Genomic DNA, 22034 nt, shown 5'->3' on the forward strand with positions numbered 1-22034 from the left:
TTTGCCCCAAAATTGTCAGATATTTTTTTCCTGGGAGTGCAACTGCCCCTTCCCTTCTTCTAACTTAATTCTAAAGTTTTATTTTCAAGTCTCTCACAAACTCTTATTCTTTGAGTGCCCCCCCGCACTTTGTTAAAAATCAAGATGTAAAATAAGTTTTTTGGTGATTTTAGCCATTAAGCTCCCCGCATAACTCTGAAAGCCCCTCTAAGCCCCCAGCCCCCCGCAGGAAAAGATCCTGGGACACGCCGGTGCGATTAGTGACAAAACTATGTCAAAAATATGTCATTTGGAATTAAAAATTTAAAATGTTACAATTTTAAATCTAAAGGACTTATAATTACTCTATCAGGACTTATATTTGGTAAGTCCTAAAGTCCTAAAGTTTGGTCACTCTTAGAATAAAAATACAATTTTTAGGACATGAAAATAAACCTGTTGAATTCCCTTGTGATGCCACTACTGGTATATAGTTCAAAACTGTAGATGTGTTTTCCTTTTGCAACAAACAACAAACAAACATCAGTCAATAACAGCTGAGAGCCAAAAATCACTCTGGTCAGATAATGGAAAACACACACAAAAATGTTGGACTATATACTGGATCTATAAGATTAATTTCCAATATTCTGCTTACTATGGATCCGGAGTTTCTCTACCGGAAGTCACATTTGACAGAAATTCCTTCCCACAAAGTACTAGGCTTGTTGCATAACAAAAGATACTATCTTGATGTAAAAGAGTGAAAAACTCATCTTCCAAAAGAGTGAGGACAGTAAAAATCACTCCAAATGAGTTATAACCATTCTTAAAAGAGTGGAAACCATTCTTTCAAGGTCCGATATAAGGGACACTACTTGAAAAAGAGTAATGTCCCTTAACATACCTTGAAAGAGTGATCAGTTCCAATTAGGAGTGGTTTTGATTTGACTCTTTTTGGAGTGATTTTCACTATTTTAGAGTGATATTCACTCTTCTCACTCTTTTGGAGAGTGAGCTTTTTATTTTTTTACATTAATAAAGTATTATAATAGAGCTCATGATGGATGTTTATCTATTGCCCCCCCCCCATTCCCTGTGATATGCAATACCCTTATGGGAAAGCATTATGGGAAAGAATTTCAGTCAAACTGATCTCCAGTAGAGAAACCCAGAATCCAATTATTGCAGTTCACACACTGTAGAACATAAAATTCATTGGTTGAGTCTCCAAGACATGAGCTATAATGAGCTATACATCATAAAATGTAATTTGAATCCAGATTCAAATGAAGTTTGTAATGGGTAAAATAGTGCAATTAGCAGTTAACAATCAGCACTAAATTCTTTGTCCTGTGAATTTCAAAAGTGCTTGGTTATTGAGTAAACCTCTTGAAGCATCACACATTTTGATACAAGTTGGCCCATTTCAATCTGGATTCATTTGCAACATGGCATAACCAGAGGGAGGAGGGTTTGTCTTTAAGAACACTTGCCTACTTTACCCAATGTATACAAACAGATATCCTGACATTAATTGGCACTTTTTTTTTTTTTTTTTTTTAAATATTTTATATTGTTTGCCCTCCAGGCTTGCCCTGAGTCCAGATTCAGAGGGAAATAAGTTTTTTTTCTCCAAAATGTCCAATTTATACATTTGAGATCTACATATTGTTCCCTAGCTTTGACAGTGACTTACTTCCCATCCGCTGGGGGGGGGGGGGCTTGGTGCAAATGAACATAATATGGGGATGTGCCGCAAACATAGGTGTCATTTTCTGCCATATGATAAATGTCAATGACCCTTTTCTAGGCCAATTTTGGCTCCCAACTCACCTATAATTTACCTGGTTATGCCATTTCATTGCAGTTGTGTACATTCATGGGCACTACTTTATGTGAGTACATTATTATGTAACCTATTTTGTGATAAAACACAAAGTTAAATAGCAAAATACCATAATACTATTTTTCAAGTGAATATTAATAGTGACCAAATCTAAAATATTCATATTTTGCAATATTTCTATTGCACTACCAAATTGATATAAGCAGATATTGCACCACTTGGGGCTCTTCATGCTTTTAATTTTAACCTAAAATACAAAAGGTTCTATGGTATTTGAGATATTGCCTTTTTATGTCAAGGGAAACCCCATACTGGTATTTTGCTCAAAGTGATGACTCCAGGGGATGACTCTTTGTGGTAAAATTATCAGGCCAAATTCATTTGTCCAAAATAATTGTGGCTAATACTGCACATTTCAATTCAAAAGTATCACCAATTCTTAAAGCCTCCAAATGTCGAATAGAATTTTCTTAATTGTTTAATCAGTGGCATAAATGGTCACAGTTATGGGAGGGGTGGGTGGGATGATGTGGAGTAGGAAGGTTGGTGTGGAGAAGATTCAAAGGCCAACCTGCCTGACAGCCATAGGCATACAAACTGGGCTGGATGTGACCTACCTCTACCACTGGGCATCTCAAAATTAATACCAATACTGTACTTCCTACTTCATCATGGTTAAATTAGTGCAAAATATTTTGCCATGTTTACTTTCATACATTTCGTCGGACAGATAGATGACTTCCTTGGAAAGTTTGCTTCAGTTGTTTTACTATTTGATGTCATAAATAAATATACATATAAAATTATTATTTACAAATTAATGCCTACAAGAAAATTGATGTCATACAGTTGTAGCCCATCCAATGCACAATTCACCAGTCGGTAATATATAAGCAGTCTCATTCTGCGGATGATGACAATTACAGCTTGTCTTTTTCACATCGTAATAATGGATGAAGTTTGAACTGTTCAAAGCCTGCTTTGTGTTCATAACATCACTGTTTGAATTGTTTATTCCCTGATTTGAACTATGGTTTGAGTTTGTGAGTGAACTATCGCCACTACTTCTTGTGCTGCTGGTTTCTTCTGATTGGGTTAGTGACTCCGATCTCGATAGAGGTGCAAATTCTACCCATGATCCTCCTTGGTAATGTTGAAAAATATGTGACATTTTAATCCGTCTGAACTCCGAGACAAATGTTACAAAGTACATGTCAAAGGTCACCACTAGGATCCATTCAAATGCTGCACTTATCTTTTTGTAGTAGGGTTGCTATGGTAACAAGAAAAAGAGGAAGACAATTAGGAATTTGATATCTACATCAACATTTAGATTATAAAAAATTGTACAATTCCATAAATCAGGAATTATGTTTAAAACTGGTTCTAGTTCCTCGTGCTCATGAGATGGGTGCATGCAAAGCAGTTGGCCATGAAGCGGCTTGCGAGCGCACTTGCAGTCAGTGGGATGACTGTGCCATTTCTCCGGGACTTGAAAATGCTATATCATAACCAGTGATGGATACTTTCCATCTCATCAGCAGAACCCTGTCCTGTATTGCCAGAAAGTTTTGACTTCAAATATGGTACTGCATTGGCCAATTTGATGGTGTTTGATCTAATATGTAAATTTGAAGATTCCAAAAAAACTCAAAAAGAGCCTTGGTTCCAAATGCCATAAATATTATTATATTAAAATCTGCCACATTCTTCAATTTCAATGTGAAAATGACTTATTTTATCCTTGTTCCTGACAAGGTAAATACAAAAGCTGTGAAAAGCCACCTGAATGTCAAGTTGAATTCCACATCAACTTGATCTTGACAATATGTCACTGGACATTAATTATTACATTTATTTTATTTTTGACATAGTCATTGAAAGGGCTTCAGGATCACTAAGCAATGTTAGTTTCCCATATTGGGGCACTTATAAATCTTCCATACATTTGTCACAGGTGGTCTAAGGTGAAAACATGCATGTGGCCAAAAGTAACTTTTGTTTGTTTGTTTACTTGTTTCCTTCACTTTATTCAAATATGCTTTCCTTTCAACCAAAGGCATATACACATAAAGTGGACCTTTTGAAATTGGTGTATTTGATGGAGGAACATCGGCATCAGATTTTGATATTATTAGTGTCATTTTTATTATATTAAACTGTATTTTATCTTGTATATTGATGTATATTGATGATGCCGGTGTGAGGGTGCACCGACAGTCCCCCTGGGGATTTTGTCGGTGGGCCTCTCACTGGTGTTACTCTTGCCATTCTAATGTTGTTTGCTTGCAGCTGGTCTGCTGTTTTATGCATATTATTGTTTGTATAATTCTTAAGTTAAAATCATTTATTGTAAATTAAGTTTGGTAGTTTTTAAATCTGTAAAGCGCATTGAGGAATCTGAGATTCACAATGCGCTATATAAATGCTGTTTTATTATTATTATTATTATTATTATCACACCATAACACCCCACTATGGACCAGAGAACAATTATACAACTTGACCTGAGAAATAACCAAGTTTCCACAAATTGCATAGGGCCTAAACATAAAGACAGAATTCTGCACATGTGACCCACATCAAAATATCATCTAGCACCTGACATTTTGTTTTTGAAACTACATTTTTTACATTTTTTGAAAGGTCAAATCAATATAAATCCATATGTTTGAATAAAATACATTTTTCATATAAATATATTTCCAGCCTGCTATGGAAGCTTTTGTAGCAGCCATGGTAGGAGCTCATATTTTTGAAATTGTTGTTGTAAAGTGCATTTTTGACAAATAAAAGGTCATGCAAAGGATGATCCATGTTACATGGCAATTGGCATGGCCAATGTATTGAATAAAGTTTTCTAACGTGAAGCGATAAGAAAACAAATTTGACCCCACGCGGAAGCAATTCCGGTTCATACCGATCGGGTCTGTGTGTTCCCGGCCGGGTGTTGCCATAGCAGCGTGACAGCATCGTGTGTTGACCAATGAGAGCTGCCCTCTCGTCTGCGCTGGTCACTGTCGTGGTGTTTTGTCTTCATTACATTATTGGTTTCCAGAATGGCTAGACATAAGCTTTTAGTTCCCCCCCACCTCTCCCAATTTTAGGGGAGCCTATGTGTTTGTCAAATATGTTAATGCAAGCACATAACTTTATTTCAAGCAAATCATAAGTTGTTTTTAAAAAAGGCAGGTACTGCTTTCCTTACATAATTAAGGAAAACAAATTAAATAGTTGCACGATTATAAAGCATGCTTTAGGCATGCTATTGGAGCACAAATAATTATATGGGTAAAGAAAATTTTTTATGGGATTTGGATTCTTCAGTCGGGTATTCACTGTAGAACAGAAATTGGGTTGAGTATTTTTACTTTTATCTTGGAATTCCATGAGGATTTGTATTAATTTTCCCCAGGATTGCTTTGGGATTCAGATTCCTCAGTAGTGTTACTGTAGAACAGATATTGGGTTGAGCATTTTGCTTTCATCTTGGAATCTCAAATATCTTTGTTCATATAAAATAGCAAATAAATGATAAGCTCCCGACATGCGCGGTCAAAATTCATTATAATGCTAATTTTTATATATAATAGCAGCATAAAATTTAACTGCAGCTTATTGCATTATTACAACATCTGTTATCAAAAAAAAAATTCTAACATAGAAAGGAGTCCTCACAGAAGACAGACTTATCGATCAAGAGTTAAACATGTCATGTTTAATTACATATAATAATTAGAGGACAAGCTATAAACATGTATTATACAAGGAGATGTTTGTTTTCTTTTATCTTGCATCTTCCACTTATATGCACCTGTATATCTATATTTCATATTAATATCAGTTAATACTGTATGCACTAATTATATAATGAAAAACTGATAGAGTGGAAAGTTTCGGCCATTATAAAAATCCCTTTGTCGGGTTATTTGTGGGCTCCACGTTCCTCAGTAATGCTTACTGTAGAATAGAAATTGGGTTGAGCTGCTTTGCTCTTATTCTGGAGTTCCCCTTTGAATTTGCGATTGGGATTCATTTCCTCAGTTGGTTTACTGTCGAACAAAATTGGGTTGAGTATTTTTACTTTTATCTTGGAATCCCATCCTTTTGATTCTTCCTTTTGAACTTGCTTGATTTGGGATTCATGATTCCTCAGTTGGTTTACTGTCGTACAGAAATTGGGTTGAGTATTTTTACTTTTATCTTGGAATCCCATCCTTTCTGATTTCATTCCAGGGTTGTGTACAAACCCTTTGCTTGTAATGATATAATGGCTGAAATCTTTGTTTATGAAAATAAAATTATTGTCTATCCTGATGGCCAATAAGTATTACCAAAATTTGCTGTTGCCTTGTGTATCATTGTCTCCGTCTGGGGTTAATTGGTTATTTATTTGATTCAAGTAATTACCATTACCCTGTGACTGGAGTACTATTGGTTGTTTTAGGGGGGTATCATCCCTGAACACAGACTTTCAAAAACACCTGTAACCATGGTAACACATAAAACATTGAACTGAAACTGCACCGCTATTTAAAAAAAAACTTTAGTAAGCTTCATTTCTAAACCCTAAACAAGTAGGGCATAATCTGACTCCAAATCTAAACTCAGCATTGCAAAGTTTAGATTGGGAGTAAGATTATGCCATACTTGTATTGCACAGGAAAAGCACCTGAACTCAAAAGGTCAGAAATTTCCCCAACTTTTTGTTCTCAAAAGACCCTAAATACATATGATTGGTAAGGGTATCCTTTTTATCAAATTTGTTTGTTGATTTAGATAACCTATTCACATAGGGCCTACTAAGTATACGGGTTATACAGTGTTTTGATCTTGAAAATGACCTTTTTTTAAAAGATTCACGATGATACCCACTGGTCAATGACAAGTGACCCCTCCCCACATTACTCTCAAGCAGTGGCAGTGCTACCCCACATGCCCCCCCCGAAATTTACTTTCCCCCCTGGTGCCATCAACTGCTCTCATGAATAGGCCTACTACAAAAGAATTGTTCAGTCCTCTGATACTTACTGGGTTATCTTCATTTGCGTGCCATCTCAATGCTGTACCAAAGAGTATTACTGCATGGGAAATAGGTAGTCAAGGAAACAAACAAAATATTCAACTCAGCTTACTTACCAACAGACAGTAAAATGATTATGATGTCTGAAGTATTATTTGTAAGTGACACAATCTCATCCATTATAACTTAATTGCCCAAAGAGTAAGATTTGTAAAGCTAGCTAAAAAACATGCCTCTTTAATTGTAAGCAGATATAAAGAAACTATAGTCTATCTAACTCCAGTCAGTGGTACTAGATTTTGAAGTTCAGTGTGTGCTGCATTGGCTTAGTGTTGTTTCTTGCTGTACATATTCGACACTTTGATTGCGCACAAGAATGTATGTAAACACACCAAGTAACGCTAAGCTGACATAGAACACGCTGAACTTCAAAGCTAGTACCAATGACTGGAGGTAAATATAGAGACTATAGTTTGTATCTGACGATCAACTCACTACATCCCATGATTGGTTAGTAGGAAGGTTGATTCATCTGGTGCCTTCATCAGAGAAAATTAATTGCAGAAAATGGTCAAAAATGTTGGTACTTTTAAAGATAGTAAACAAAATGAAACAAATGGACCAAACACCTTTACCAGTAACAATTATAGAAAAATTATCAAATTCGTGCACATCGTGGAACATACTCTTTGCGTGGCTGTGCGTAGTAAGCAGTTGTACGCAGATAGCCTCGCTAATATGGACGCGTAGAGTAGCATTGTACGCGTATGTAGTTAGCATGATTAGTCGCGGAGTAACAAGGGTAGTTGAATGTTCCACGATGTACACAAATTTAATATTTTTTCTATAGCCCTGGATATCATGGGTCCATGATGTTACATCACAACACATGCTATCTTCAGTAGATAGCACATAATAAAGTGAATGAACTTTATCGGCACAATAATATCAGAATATTATCTTTAGATTGATTTGATTAGCATGCAATGTTATAGTAAGATATTCATTTGAAAGGATACACAACACATATGTAAGAGCAGCGAAGCTTGATATGGAGAGTCGTATAAAGCACATGAATGGTGGACAGAACTCAGGACTGGTCTTGAACGAAAGCCATGTGTGAAGAAACAAATAAGCCACACCAAATGTAAAGCAGAAAAATGCACCAACCAAATGAACCATCAAATTCTCATCCTCCTGTAAAATATAACAATAATAGAAATTCCATGTTGGTGTTAAGATGTAATCATGTGTCTTCTCTGCCTTCTCTTCTCTTTCCCCTTTTACTTCTCCTTTTTCTATTTTTGTCTCCTTTTCTTTATTTTCATCCTCTTCTCTTATACCCCCCATCCTCCCCTTTTCCTCCTCTGTTTCCTTCTTTCACCTTTTCTTTCTCTTTTTTTTCCCATTTTGTTTTTGCTCTGGGTGGGTATAATAAGTACACCCGCAAGGTTCTCCAGGTGGGCAAGTCACCCACCAGGAAAGCTCCAGCTTTACTACTACACTCCAACAACCCACAAACCTCTTATCAGGGCATGGAATAAGAATTCCTAATTTCTTATTTCTTGACCCAAGGGCTATACGAGCAAAATTGTACAATTGATTTGTTGGAAGTGGCCTTTCTTTTCCTTGTTCTTTTTCCTCAATCCTCTTTCTTTCTTTTCTCTTCATATAGCTTTTAGGGATTGGCTTAAACATTGTCATTTTGCTTGAGCCTGGTCCAATCAGGACCCATGCATGTGTCCGCCTGGACTGACCGGTTAAACAAACAAACAAACAAGTGCAGAGCTAGAGGTAATTGACTTACTGGAAAATTTGCTAGAATAGATAGTCCAGTAGCAGCTACAATGCCTACTACCAGGGATGTGTTGTTAACTCTCCTGCATGCTAGGTGATTCCCACTCTCCAATTCCTCACCAATTTGAACAAATTGACCAATCAGATGATAGGTTACATATACTGTTAGTACCACTGTAAGAGATAACAAGAATTTCAGAATGATTAAATTATCCATGCAAAAAGTGTTATATTCAGACAAAATTTTTGTCAGATCTTACTTTAGGTATGGTATTTTCAACATTGTTAAGTGTAAAGTGGGCCTACATTCAGGGGGAAGAACATGCCTTTATCAGGGACTGTCTTTTGGAATTTGCAGGAGAGCATTAGAAAGCTCTTCTAGAGCCTTCAAGGAGAGCTGTCTAGAGCATTTACAATAGAATATAAGGAGAGAATGATCAACTAAGTTTGTTGTGGAAGGGACTCAGTAATGGCCGAATGAATTCTGACCATTGGCTCGTTGGATTTGTCTATATGTAATATCTAAACTTCACTTCAACTATCTAAAAATAGCATTCTGACAAAATCTTTGTCAGGTCTTACTTTGGGTATGGTATCATCAACATAGTTAAGTGGACCTGCATTCAAGGCAAAAAACCTGCCTTTATAAACTTCACTTCAACCATCTAAAAATAGACTTTTTAAGGTTTGTTCCTTTTAACATTTTGTATGCACTAAAAGGTTTACCCTTTGTTTGTTCCCCTCTTTTAAGGTATTTGGGAAAGTGGCCAAATAAATAAATAAATAAATAAATTTCGGTGTTTTATATAGCGCCTTTTCCCAGATCTCAGAGGGATCAAAGCGCCAAGGCTTATAGAGTCGGGTTAATGTTGCATCAATGGTCACATCATACACAAAATAATGATAATTAAATGAACAGGTTCTTCATAATTTGTCAACAAAAGCATTTACTTACATAAAAATGAAACAACGTCCATGCATAAACTGAATATACTGCTCTCAGGGTATTCAATACCTGTGTCACTGTAAAATAAAGAAATACGGAATATATAAATGTACCTACAGTATGATTAAAAATATAATATTAATATTAGGCCTATATCATGATTATGTACACAGATAATTATCATGATCATGGCATACTGATGAATAGCATCCATGTCCAACCATAGACAGTAGGGGCCAGTTTCTCGAAGCATGGCTAGTGGTCAGGCTTCATAAGCTCTATTTAGGCCTACCAGTGCTTACAATTTCACATCGTACATTACCTAGAAAGATAAATCAATAAAATGTATCCAAATTGGTTGGGCTAACCTGCTGGCTTAGGGAGCCTGACTAGCAAAGCTTCGAGAAATCGGACCTAGAGCTGTCTTTGGTCTATACATTTTGTATATCCATTTGCTATCACACCTGTATACATAGGGTGATATAAGTTCATATAACCAATTGTATTGGTGCAAAATCAATTTTGTCACAGTCACTACATGTACCCCTCTGGTCACTATCTGCACTATAGGAAAATCGTGTAAGGTATTTCTTGGGTTATATAGGGACAGTTTACAGTAAAATGTTATTAGGCATTATGCAAAATCATTGATATGAGTAAGGAAGGAAAGGAGATAGAGAAAGAAGGAAGGAAAGCATGAAAAAATGAAATGAAGGAAGGATTAAGAAAGGAAGGAAAGAGATAAAGGATCGAATGTGCAGGACATATCTGTGAAAGAGTGGGGGCATAATGACTTTGGCAGATCAGCTGGCACAAAATTCAAGTTCAAGTCCTGGCTTCAAGCGCAAACAACTTGTTTTGTTAACAAGTCATGCATGAATCCCTAAAGTATCATTTGTAATACAAACAGCTGGGAGGATGGATATTGTCACCCCTAACCCTGGCCCAAACCCTAATAGCTCCTACACACCAGGCAGTATAACACTGAGTCATAGTTCAATAAACCCAGAGGGGGTTGGTCATGAGCAAAAGGGATCGGAAGCATCTTCCAGATGAGGTCTCCTATTGATGAGTCTAACATAAATCATTCTTGACTTGGGTATTGTCCCAAGGTGGCGCATTTCCGACTTGAACTTTTACATAGTCTGCGAACTTTTAACCTGTTAAGTGTTAATGTGTAATCCAGCCGATTGAAGATGATTGACCAGCAATGACATTTGTTGGATTTGTACTTTCCTATCTGTATGTGTTGCTTGTTATCAGTTACATTTGAAGTAATCCATGAGCATCAACAGGGCATAAACAAAATAAAATGACCAAGAGTTATCCAAGACTGCAAACCAGTGGCATGGGGGTAAATTCCCCCCAGTCAGAACTCTTGCTCCCCCAGTAAAACCCAAAATTACAAAGAAAATTTCCACTTTTTGTGACAATTTTGTGCAAAATTGGTTGATTCCCCCCCCCCCCCCGAAATTCACTTTGCCCAATCCCCCCAACAAATTCGGTACCACCACTGCTGGAAACAAACTATGGGAGAGAGGTCAAAATTAGCCCCTTTTCCCCTGTCCCTCTTCGCTGCTCTGTTCTGGATGACTGCATCCATTGAAGTGGGGACAAATATTATCAGAATTACACATGTACTGTAATTCTAGAGCGATGGCATTGACAAAAGTCAATCAATAATTTGACCAGTCACATTCAGGCCTCGAATTAGGATCTGAAGGGGCACAGCAACTTTTTTAGGGCAAGTTGTTAATTGCCTTGGATTTTCACTCAAAAGGCAAGGCAGCACGGCAGTTTGTAATATTTCAAGAGGGCATCATGGCAACTGTTGAAAATTTGAGAGGGGCGCCAAGGCAATTTCTCAAAAGTGAAGAAAACACACAAACATAGATAGATGATTTTATTATGAAGGGGCAGGGCAGGGCTGGGCGGGGCACCGCGGCAACTTCATTAGAGGGCACGACAAGTGACTGCCTTGGGTAAAGGACATATTTTGAGGGCATTATGGCAGTGGGGATGGGCACCCACGGCAAAATGCTGTGGGTGCCGTGGGTTAATTCGAGGGCTGGTCACATTAAAAAGATGGCCTTTGCAGCAAATTTTTTTCCCAAGATATTGTGTGTGTGAAAAAAATATGGAAAAGAAAAAGAAATCACGACTTATTTCACTTGCAAAATGTAAATGTCTTGATCAAGTTTGACAAGTGATGTCTGAAAAATAAAACTGATAAAAGTTTCCTAACATGAAAGTATTATCTCGACTTTGGATTTTTCCTGTAAAGTCCATCCTTTTGATTGACTGGTCATCTAATGCAACGTGTCATCTGGCAGGACATCCATGTACTGGAAATTTGGAGTCATTTCAGTGAATATAGTATGGGTATATATACATTGTAAATGGGCTTATTATGTAAAGTCCTTGTGAGAAATTGTAAAATTGTTCACCTCTGATGAGACATGATTTAGCCATGAATAAAGTGCTCATGATATCACTCTAAAATAATCGTGTTAATAATAATTCGCCAGAGAGATTTGCTGTAACAATACATGCAAGTTAATTATTTTGAAAGCTTAATGAGGGCAGCCTTCTGTGTACCATGTAAAAGTATCATGTCAGAGGATACAAGTCAGGATCTTCATTAATTCATGTCCAAATCAATTCATACACATGGACAATGTATTATAAAGGTTGGAGACTTTTAAATCTAAATATTCAAATCTTTTTGTTACTCTCTATTTCACTTCCCACGTCTCATGAACAGGGGCAAAAGAAGTTGCCACTGCTTTGAAATTCAATAGATCGTATTTTGACTCCTGTTGAATTTAGGCCCTAATTCCTTGACTGGCCATAGATTTGCTGTAAGTCTTTACAATGTAATGATAAAGTCTGACCAAATCAATATATTCCCACCCCATAAAAAAGAATATATGGATGTTTCACACACCTTATGTATGGTAGTACTGGAGATATGTGTCCACTCCCAACAGCAAACATATACCTGCAAAGAAGCAAATAAAAAGTGAACATGATTATTTGATATACAACATGTAAGTAAACTAGGAATAAACTATGCCACGATTACTGTTTATATCTATCCATTTAAACAAATAATGTTCTGGTATAACAACCCACATATAAATGCGCATCTGCTTTTTATTTACTTGTAGATACTGTATATTTACATTGCCCTGCAGACCCCTCTCTCTATATTTTACATAGCTATATCGGAATGGATCGATACTTCAAAACAATGCCTGTAAACGGAACTGTATACAAAATGGTTTAATGCTATATCAGGAATAAATGAATAAATAAACAACAACTGTGCAAATAATATAATATTTTTGATAAGTGAGTGATCAATTGAGGCAGAAAGCTGATAATCAAATATCAGAACAACTTTCAAGACGGTCTTAAAGGAGTATTTTGTGATTCTTATGGTATGTTTCAGTAGATATCCACAAAAAAGGCTTATTTTCTTATTCCAAGCAAATGAACCTGCCAACAAAAAAATTGCATACAAACATTATGTAGTCAGCGATTTCCAATGATTTAAAAATGTCCACTTTTTTTTAATAGAAAAGTGGAAGGGGGTGTGGCTGTCCCTTTAAAAGATACATTGGGCCCATATTTGGGGCAAGGTATGGTACAAATAAGTAAGTGGGTGTTTCTTGAAAGCAACATTTATTATTTTGAAATTTAATGCTTCTGTATTTAATTATTATCCTCTGCTTTCATTCCTAATCTGCACTTCATTGATGGATTAGCACTTCAGACTTACAAAATATTGAAGATCATAATCTTCCAAGTGATAACCTGTACTATTTATTTCTGTCCATAGGAGCAACCACTAATAGCCATTGCCCATAGACAGTCTGACCACACAGTGCACCAAAGGCACCAGATGAAACAGAGTAACTACAATTGCAGTCATTTGATGTCAGGATTGCCAAACCTGTCATTTGGTAGCCCAATTGGGCGACTTTAGAAGATTTCCCCTCAACAAATTCCTGTCCCATAGAAACCCATGGATAAAATAAAATTGGGCAAATTTTCAATATTGGCTCCTGTGACTTCTGGTAGTTTCCTATCCCATAGAAACCAACGGTCAAGAAGTATTGGGCAACTTTATTTGACCTACGATTCTGACTCCCAAATTCTTGGCAATCCTGTTTGAAGTCAGTAACTTGAATACGTTTTTGAATCTTTATACATATAAAACAGCAAATTTGATCTGCCTTTCAGACATTAGTCTGGGAGTGTAAAGTCCCTTTAAAAGTCAAACCACTCATTAACTGCCCCTATTCTACTTTGGTTCTATGTCTTTTGTTTAGTTAACATGTTTAAAACACAAAAGGCGAGGTTTAATGGTGAGCAAACCAACACTTTTCTTTAGTTGGTGTTAGAAAATGATCAAACCTTCAATTAAACTGGCAAGTGCATTTGAGGTTAGTATCACACATTCTGACAAAAGGCTTGTGTCCATGTTTTTAGCAGTGAATGTGTGCGCTGGGCAAATAATTTGATAGAGAGAATAAAAGTTAAGTCCAATGTTATTTGAATGAAAGGATCCTTGATGTGCCGCTAACATCTTAAAAACCAGAAAACGGGTCAATAAGACATAAAAGAAACCCCAAAATGGGTCAATATGTGATGAGACTTCACAGGGTGGGAGGAAGTGCATTTCAATAATACCACCTAGTGATGCACATCAAAATATTGTGACATATAAAATTTCAGATATGACTGATTTAAGCCTATTATGAGATTTTGAGAAAGGCTTTAACCAAAATGGTCTATTCTGACAACCAAAGCTACATGTCTGCCATTTATTGATCATGATTTGTGATGAGATATTTCAGTAGTGAAATAATTTTTTTCTGTATGTGCAAAATCAAATTATTCATTTAACATACTTATCTATGCAGTAAGTTATAATCTACTAAAATATAATTATGATTCACAAATGCAATTACCATGATTACAGGCTGTATCAAAATGATTTTTCTTCATCGTTGGTGTTTCTGAAAAGATTGCCTCTTCCAAACCACAGATCTTAGAAAATTGGATCCACTTGATATGACCAGACTTTGTACTTTAAATACATTATATTATATTCAAAACTCTGGTCATTTCATGTTGGTCCAGTCCAATGGTGCAGTGGGTAGATGCAGGCATTACAAAAACACCAAAGACACACAGGGAACAGACGAAGAACAATCATTTTGTATATTTATATTATTGCTGAAACTTCTGAAAGCAAATGCAAAACAGTTTGGTCAATTCATCAAAACTTGAAATCATTAGTAAAGCAAAATTGACTATACATGTACCATTTCCCCCTCTTTGAGTTTGATTAAAATACGAACTTGCTTTCATAAGATCGGGATTATTTTAGCTTATTTTCACATTACATAATGCAACAAAATACTGATATCTCAAAATTTCAGTGGAAATGTTTGATTGAATCATATGTCTGCAAATATGAAGCATGTGAAAAAGTTAATGATGAATTTTGTAGAGAATTTTCCAGTCAACCTATTACCTATGTAATAATTTGTCAAGTTTTCCTTCAAAGTTATTCTTAACCTTTCCTTACCTCCTGCCTCCCTCCCAACTCTCAATAAAGGCAAACATTTTAGTCCTGAAAACTGCAAATAACTGGTATGATTTCAAAGTTTCCCTGTACCATACCACCAAGCAGGGCCGTAGCAAGCGGGGCGGCCGGGGATGCCATGGCCGCCTCACTTTTTGAGAAATTTGTTATGTTTTTCTTTATTTCTTTATTTTAATTTGGGCATATATTTGTATTTTGGCCGCCCCACATTTGTGACGGCCGCCCCACATTTTTCAACCTTGCTACGGCCCTGCCACCAAGCTTGCCTGAACTCACTGCAAAATATTGAATTACTTCCCTTAGTCAAGTAAAATGAAACACACACCTTAAAATCCTAGGGATATGCTAATTTGTACTAAATACCCAACTCTTTTGGTATAAAACTCTGATGTGATCGCGCATATTTAAACTATCGTATGTCACATAGAAGTATGCTGACACTTCATGTTTCAAACAATATAGTCTTAAATTGAAGACAATTTTGTTTGTAACTCTACCTAAAGCACAACAAACTTGGTGCCAAGATCACATGCATGGACTTCATCCCTATAGTCCTAATCAGGTCACTTTCTTCCAAGTTCTCATAGTTTGTCCGGTTTTTAATACTTTTAATACCACCTTTGATATGGCTGAACATACCGTCTACATTGTTATATTTGTACATGGACTTTTTAGCCGTGGCTAATATGTCACAACATGCCGCAAACTTTGTCGCAAAAAGATTAGGATACTGTTTTATATTTATTTTCAAATACTTTAAAGTGTTTAAAGTTGGTTATAATCGTGACATTTATTTCAATGGGCATTTGATATACTAAAAGGTGCTTACAGTGACACATAAGCATTCATGTCTGAAAGTCCAGTTGAGTAAAGTGCGATCCTGACTCCACTTTTGCAGCGCGATGCGATACTGCGATGGTTTTCTAACATCGCTACATTGCGCGATGAAATTAAAATGTACATTTTATTTTCATTGTGTGATATGTTGTTGCGATATTTGAAAAGCATGCAGGGTCTGCATTTCCTTTTAAGGTCATTCTACCGACCTTGATTTTTGCAGCAGCCAATCACAAGTGTGCACGGCTGCGATATCACTACGCGGTATATTTTCCAACTCCATCGCGGACCAAAATTTCCACCGAGCGATGAGAATTTTCACCGCTGAGCTCGTAATAACCTGGCTTAGATTACAGTTTTTATAGCATTGTGTCGCGCTGCAATGTGGAGTCAGGATCGGAGTTAACGGAACTGCTCAAAACCGGCTTGAGAAGAAAGACGCTATCAGCGATTCCCTAAAAAAAAAAATGATCAAAAATCACATTTGTGCATTTGTTCAAGATTGGTATACTTTAATATAACAAAAAATAAGAAAATGGAAAGTTGTTGACATCTATGGAACAAGTTTGATTGGATGTCAACCTTAATATTTTGAATTCCTTCAGAATCTGTCTACAGGGTGGAATAGTCCTTCCCATAAGGTAAAATGCAACATGAAGCCGTTATTTTGGCATATTGTTCCCATTTTTGAGTAACTAACACTACTTGATAAAGGTGTTCCTTTCATTATGATAGTACTGTTAATTATGTTGTAGCTACAGGGTCATAGTTCTACATGAACAATTATGGTCACCACTATTACCAGGCTGGTAATTGAATATAATCTGTGAATTCTTTTATTTTGTTGAAATTCTTGGCTATTTATCATTGACATCAAATTAACACAATCAGTATGCTTTTGAAATTATTCAATTACTTGAAACCGATTACATTATTTTGGCCTTGATTTCCCAGCTTCATTTGTTCCCATTGGTGCAAGTCATTATTTTTTCTTTTAATCACAAAAATATTTAAATTCTTTGGGTGAATTCTGTCTTTTTGGGCAAATATATTCTATTCACGGTTCTATCTAAATTTTGTGCATGGCTACTGTTTCATAGAGTGGTGGCACCACGAATCATGGGGGGGGGGGGGCATGGGGCAAAGGGAATTTCAGGGGGGATAAAAAAAATTGCGTAAAATTGCCGCCAAATGTTGAAATTTTCACAATTTTGTGTTTTTAAGGCTGACAATTGCCGCGAAATGTTGAAATTTTCATAATTTTGAGTTTTTAAGGCTGACAAAGCCTTTAAAGGGGGTGTGTGTGTGAGGGGGAATGGGTTATTGGTGGTGACATAATACGATGTGTTATTTTCACTTAAAATAAGCCTTTGTTTGTGGGATATGGGAAATAAGACTTAACAATTTACCCTGGCCTGAATCTCTGCTACACCATAATCCCCAATGTAATCTTCTAGGCTGAAAACGAAGAAGGTACGAGCAGTACCGTTCTCTTCCTTGCATTTTGGTTCTCATCAGTTTTAGATCCAAATGACCCAGGCTATAATCTCCATGATCTAGTTGAGAACTTTCACATGACCATGAGCTTTTGTTGAATAAATCTTAATTATATCAGTTATTGAATAAACCTTTTATTTTTGTTAGGATGAGCAGCTTGTGATTACCATAATGACAGGTTACGATGTGAATCACGTCTGTCTGTCATTATAATGGACAGATGGTATAGGCATGATGTCCTATTTTATAACAGCACAAAAGAGGGGATAAATTTTAACAGATGAGTCCAGATTTTAATAAAAAGGTGCGACCATATTTTGCCTTGAATTGGCACCTTTTCTATAAGCTTCTTTTCCTAGCCATTCTCAAATGAGTGAGTGGATTAAGTCCGATTCAGCATGATGCGAAGCTGCGATGCTTTAAAAATATCGCAATGATACGATGTTTTAAAAGTATGCGTGTCTGCATCTCCTTTTATGGTCATTCTGTAGACCTTGATTTTCCCTCAACCAATCACAAGTGTGCACTGCCGCAATATCACAGCGCAATGCGTAGAAAGTTGAACAAAGTTCAACTCTCAGTCTCATCGCCAACGAAATGATGAGAATTTCCACTGCTGAGCTCGTAAAATCGGGCTCAGATTTCAGTTTTAAAAGCACCACAGTATTGCATCGTGCTGCGATGTAGAGTCTGAATCGGACTTTACATTTTATTTTGTTTTACCTTGAGCTTGGTAATGATGTAGGTGCGCATTTTGCTGGCGCAGTAGGCCCGGGAGTAGGCCTATATTGAATAGCGTACTAACTTATGCACATAGTGAATGTGCGCATTGCATGTATGTACATGGGCAGTTTGTAAGCATGCTTGCGGCACAAAGTCACGGTTGTGCAAAAGCACAGATGAAACTCAAGGTAAAACAAAGATAAGATGGTTGTACCAGCAATTTAGTTATCCTTGCAACTCAGCTGAGCTAGGGATCCAACTTCAGGAGTTTCCAGAATGCATGGCATTTAGATTTTGAGCTAAACAGTATTTGCAATAATAATTACATGAAAACTTTAGAACAAGTATATTAAGTGGCTCACAAATGGTAGTTCCAACTGAATTCTTACCATAACTATCCATAATCAAATAACTATATCTAACAATGACAATCATCAATTATATACAACAATGAAATGACAATCAAAGTTAATGAAATATTTAAGTGAGACATTGTCTTGGTTAAGACTACCCACCCAACCACCACAGGTTCATTACCAGTTTCGACAACTGTAAAAAGTCACAAAATACCAATTAGATATTATCTCATGCTTTGACGAAAAAATTATCTGATGTGGATTAGTGTGTAGTAAAGCATTAATTTAAGCTATTTTCTGCAGGTGTTTCAATTGCAAGTAAGTGCACATGGTGCTAAGATAGTCATTCATTACAATTGCAAAATTAGTAGAACTGATGCTGCAGACAGCAGCAGACGACATCACTATGGACCACAATGGCCTCATCTCAATGGCATAGTTCAATAACCTCAATCAAACAATCATAGCACAAAATTTGACATGAAGTTTCTGAATATGAGTTTTTGTACTCAAATTCTAAAAGGTCATTCAATGAATGTGCAAATGCATTGGGGTTAAAGAACTGTGCCCTGATAGGTGAGCATGTTGTGGATCTAGTAAGACAGAAGCAGCCGACATAACCCAGTTGAACCAAATTCAACTCATTCAGCTCTAAAATGATGACCAAAGTCACTCTCTAATATGACTTCTGAATTGAAATTGAAGTTCAGTGTTTACACTAGTTTTGACAGGCGCAATTGATTCTGACCTGGTCAAATCGAACACTGACTTTCAGTGACTCTACAGTAGAGTAAACAAGGTCATTGCCTGGTAGATCAAAAGAGAAAACTTCCCTACATGCACCCAACCATGCAGACCAATTTCCTCTTTTTTTCTTCATTTCCAACCAAAAAAGTTAAAAAACCAGATGGACCACCACGCTCCAGCCTATTGTTCTTGTTCATACCTGAGTTGTATTTATTGTGTGCATCCAGGTCCAGACATCTTGATCATTGGCAATTTGGGGACAAACCACTTAAAAGTCTCACCGGCAGTTCCTATTTCTGTAGATCTCGTCGTAATTTTACTTGACGAGTTTTTCAGGTTTTTTGATTGATTTTTAATTGTCACAGGAGAGGAAGTAAGGATATATGTGATATTTGCCACTTTCTGGTTTGAAAAAAACACTTAAGACTTGTTTAATCAGCGTAAATATTAATCACTATTGAACTTTGTTTGCCCATCTTTGTCTGTGGACTTGTCTGTTTGCCCGCAACTAATGCCAGAATCTTTGATTTATATTGATGATTCAAACCCATCCAAGCATTTTGATTCAAGTGAAGTCCAAAAAGTTGAACCATCAAAAAGGTTGAGAAAGTGCCCCATCTGGCTTGTCAGATAAAAATACACTCACCCCCCCCCCCAGAGTGGAGGAGGGGTGGGGTAGTATTAATTTTGTAATGGGTAGGTATGTGTGACTGGGACTCTGAAAACATACCCCAATAATATACCTAATTTGATGACAAAGAAACCCAAAAATATACTAATTTGTGAATTTTTTGTTCAAAATTAAAACTTGCCCAATTCTGGAAAAAATGTTCATAAATTTTCCCCAAAAAACCGATGAAGAATCGGCACATCATACCCTGCTTTCCAGTAAGTACCCTCATACAAAACAGGGGTCATTTGGATCTTGGTTGGATTCTTCTTTTCTTACTCTGCATGCTCAGTGTCAAATGAGTCCAAAAATAGTGAATTGGTCCCTATTTGGGACAAGAAGAACTCATTTACCTATCCTTTCTGAGAATTTTACAGAAATCAAAATACATTTTTGATATCCCTTTGACATTTTTTTGATGCAGAAATGGGCCAATTTAAAACAGGCTAAAGGAAGATCACAAATTTCACTAATTTTGTCCCAGTATTTTGAGCCTGGTTGCAAAATGCCCTAGTTGGTATGCCAATGGCATGTCAATGTGACCCAATTTATTTATTTCGACTGTTCAGTGCCAGAAATGGGTACGGTAAGTACAATAGCTGCCATGTGTAGCTGCCATGTATTGTTATTTCACTCCAGAAAATTGATTTCAATTCTATTCAAATTCAATTCTTTCTACACCTGGAGTCTTGCTATTCAATTCCAATTCAATCCACCTTGCTTTAGAATTAATTCAATTCGATTACAATTCAATTTTTCAATTTCAAAATCATTTCATTTCAATTCCAATCCAATGCAGTGAAATTAAAAGCTAATCAATTTCAATTCAATTCTGAGCATTCATTTCAATTCCAATTCAATTCCAATTCCAATACAGTTGCAGTTTGTGTTAATTGACACTGCAAAAACTGTGTCTAGATATTGTCCTCGATTTGTAAACACATGTAAAATCTAAACACAAAATGTCAAACTTCAAAATTTCAAGTGTTTAATATTCAAACAAAAGGCATCAAATTACTAAACATGTTTAGCATTTAGACATGTTTACAAATTGAGGACAAGATGGTGTCTAGAATGGTGTTCAATATCTAGAAACTGTTGCAGTGCACATTTTAAATTTTACTACCAATTTTCTAACACTTGACACTTTTTTTTTGGGGGGGGGGGGGTTGCTGATTTTGAAAAAAGTGGACCTTTTTTTCAAAATTTGGACCTTTTTGAGCTGGGGGTGGATTTGGGACATTTTTGGACCAAAAAGGCATAAAAACCTTATTTTTCCTCTAGCTACGCTTGCAAATGGGACTTTTTGGGTCAAAAAAAGGGGACTTTTTGGGCCTTTGGCATTTTTGGGGGGCCTGACTACTTGTCACAGAAGCATTTCAACAGAAGATACTTAATTGTTATGTTAATTCACTTTTCACATTCAAACAATGCGAGTGATCCTTGACCTCTGTGTCCTATTTTATGAAACTTCAGAACTTCTTAGTTCTTAGGTGAATGACTTCCTAATATTTGTCTTAACTTCTTGTCCACCATGCACATTATTTTTTAAACTTAAGGTGTGTGGTACGATCGATAATGGGACCCTGTCCCCACACTGACCTCAAAGAAGACAAAAATCTAGGTTTTGATACTATTAGATAGCCCCTACTTATTTCCTGCTCCTAAGATTTTACACCCAAAATCCTTGTACTTTTGAAAAAGTGTGAAAAAAGCTGCCAAAGATATAAACATTTTCTTTAATGGTTTTCTCACAATTTGTTCAAATATACAATGACTTTTGAGCATAAAAATTAGGAGCTTGAGAAAAATAGGGGCTTTATGATTAGTGCCAAAAGTTTGAGATCTTTGGAGCTCTTTGGCAAGTTGGGGACCTCATAGTCACCATGCTCACATTATCGATCATATCAAGCAATTTAAACATGCTAAGAATCAATTTGCATCATATTAGAAGATATTAGTGTCTCTATGAACATAAAACCTACAAATA

The 22034-nt window shown here is 36.4% G+C and overlaps 1 protein-coding gene across 1 annotated transcript in view; it reads right to left on the reverse strand.

Moving 5' to 3' along the window:
* Nucleotides 1-226: 226 nt before the first annotated feature.
* Nucleotides 227-22034, reverse strand: part of LOC140155193 (DNA damage-regulated autophagy modulator protein 1-like) — a 47607-nt gene continuing 25799 nt past the window's right edge. The window contains exons 3-8 of the mRNA XM_072177938.1: nucleotides 12542-12595; nucleotides 9604-9671; nucleotides 8659-8822; nucleotides 7871-8048; nucleotides 6860-6909; nucleotides 227-3101 (exon numbers count right to left, since the gene is read on the reverse strand). Coding sequence (XP_072034039.1) covers nucleotides 2670-3101; nucleotides 6860-6909; nucleotides 7871-8048; nucleotides 8659-8822; nucleotides 9604-9671; nucleotides 12542-12595 — 946 coding nt within the window. The 3' untranslated portion in view covers nucleotides 227-2669. The remainder of the gene's footprint in view (nucleotides 3102-6859; nucleotides 6910-7870; nucleotides 8049-8658; nucleotides 8823-9603; nucleotides 9672-12541; nucleotides 12596-22034) is intronic.

The sequence above is a fragment of the Amphiura filiformis genome, chromosome 6 (assembly GCF_039555335.1).
Source record: "Amphiura filiformis chromosome 6, Afil_fr2py, whole genome shotgun sequence".
In the NCBI taxonomy this organism is placed as follows: domain Eukaryota; kingdom Metazoa; phylum Echinodermata; class Ophiuroidea; order Amphilepidida; family Amphiuridae; genus Amphiura; species Amphiura filiformis.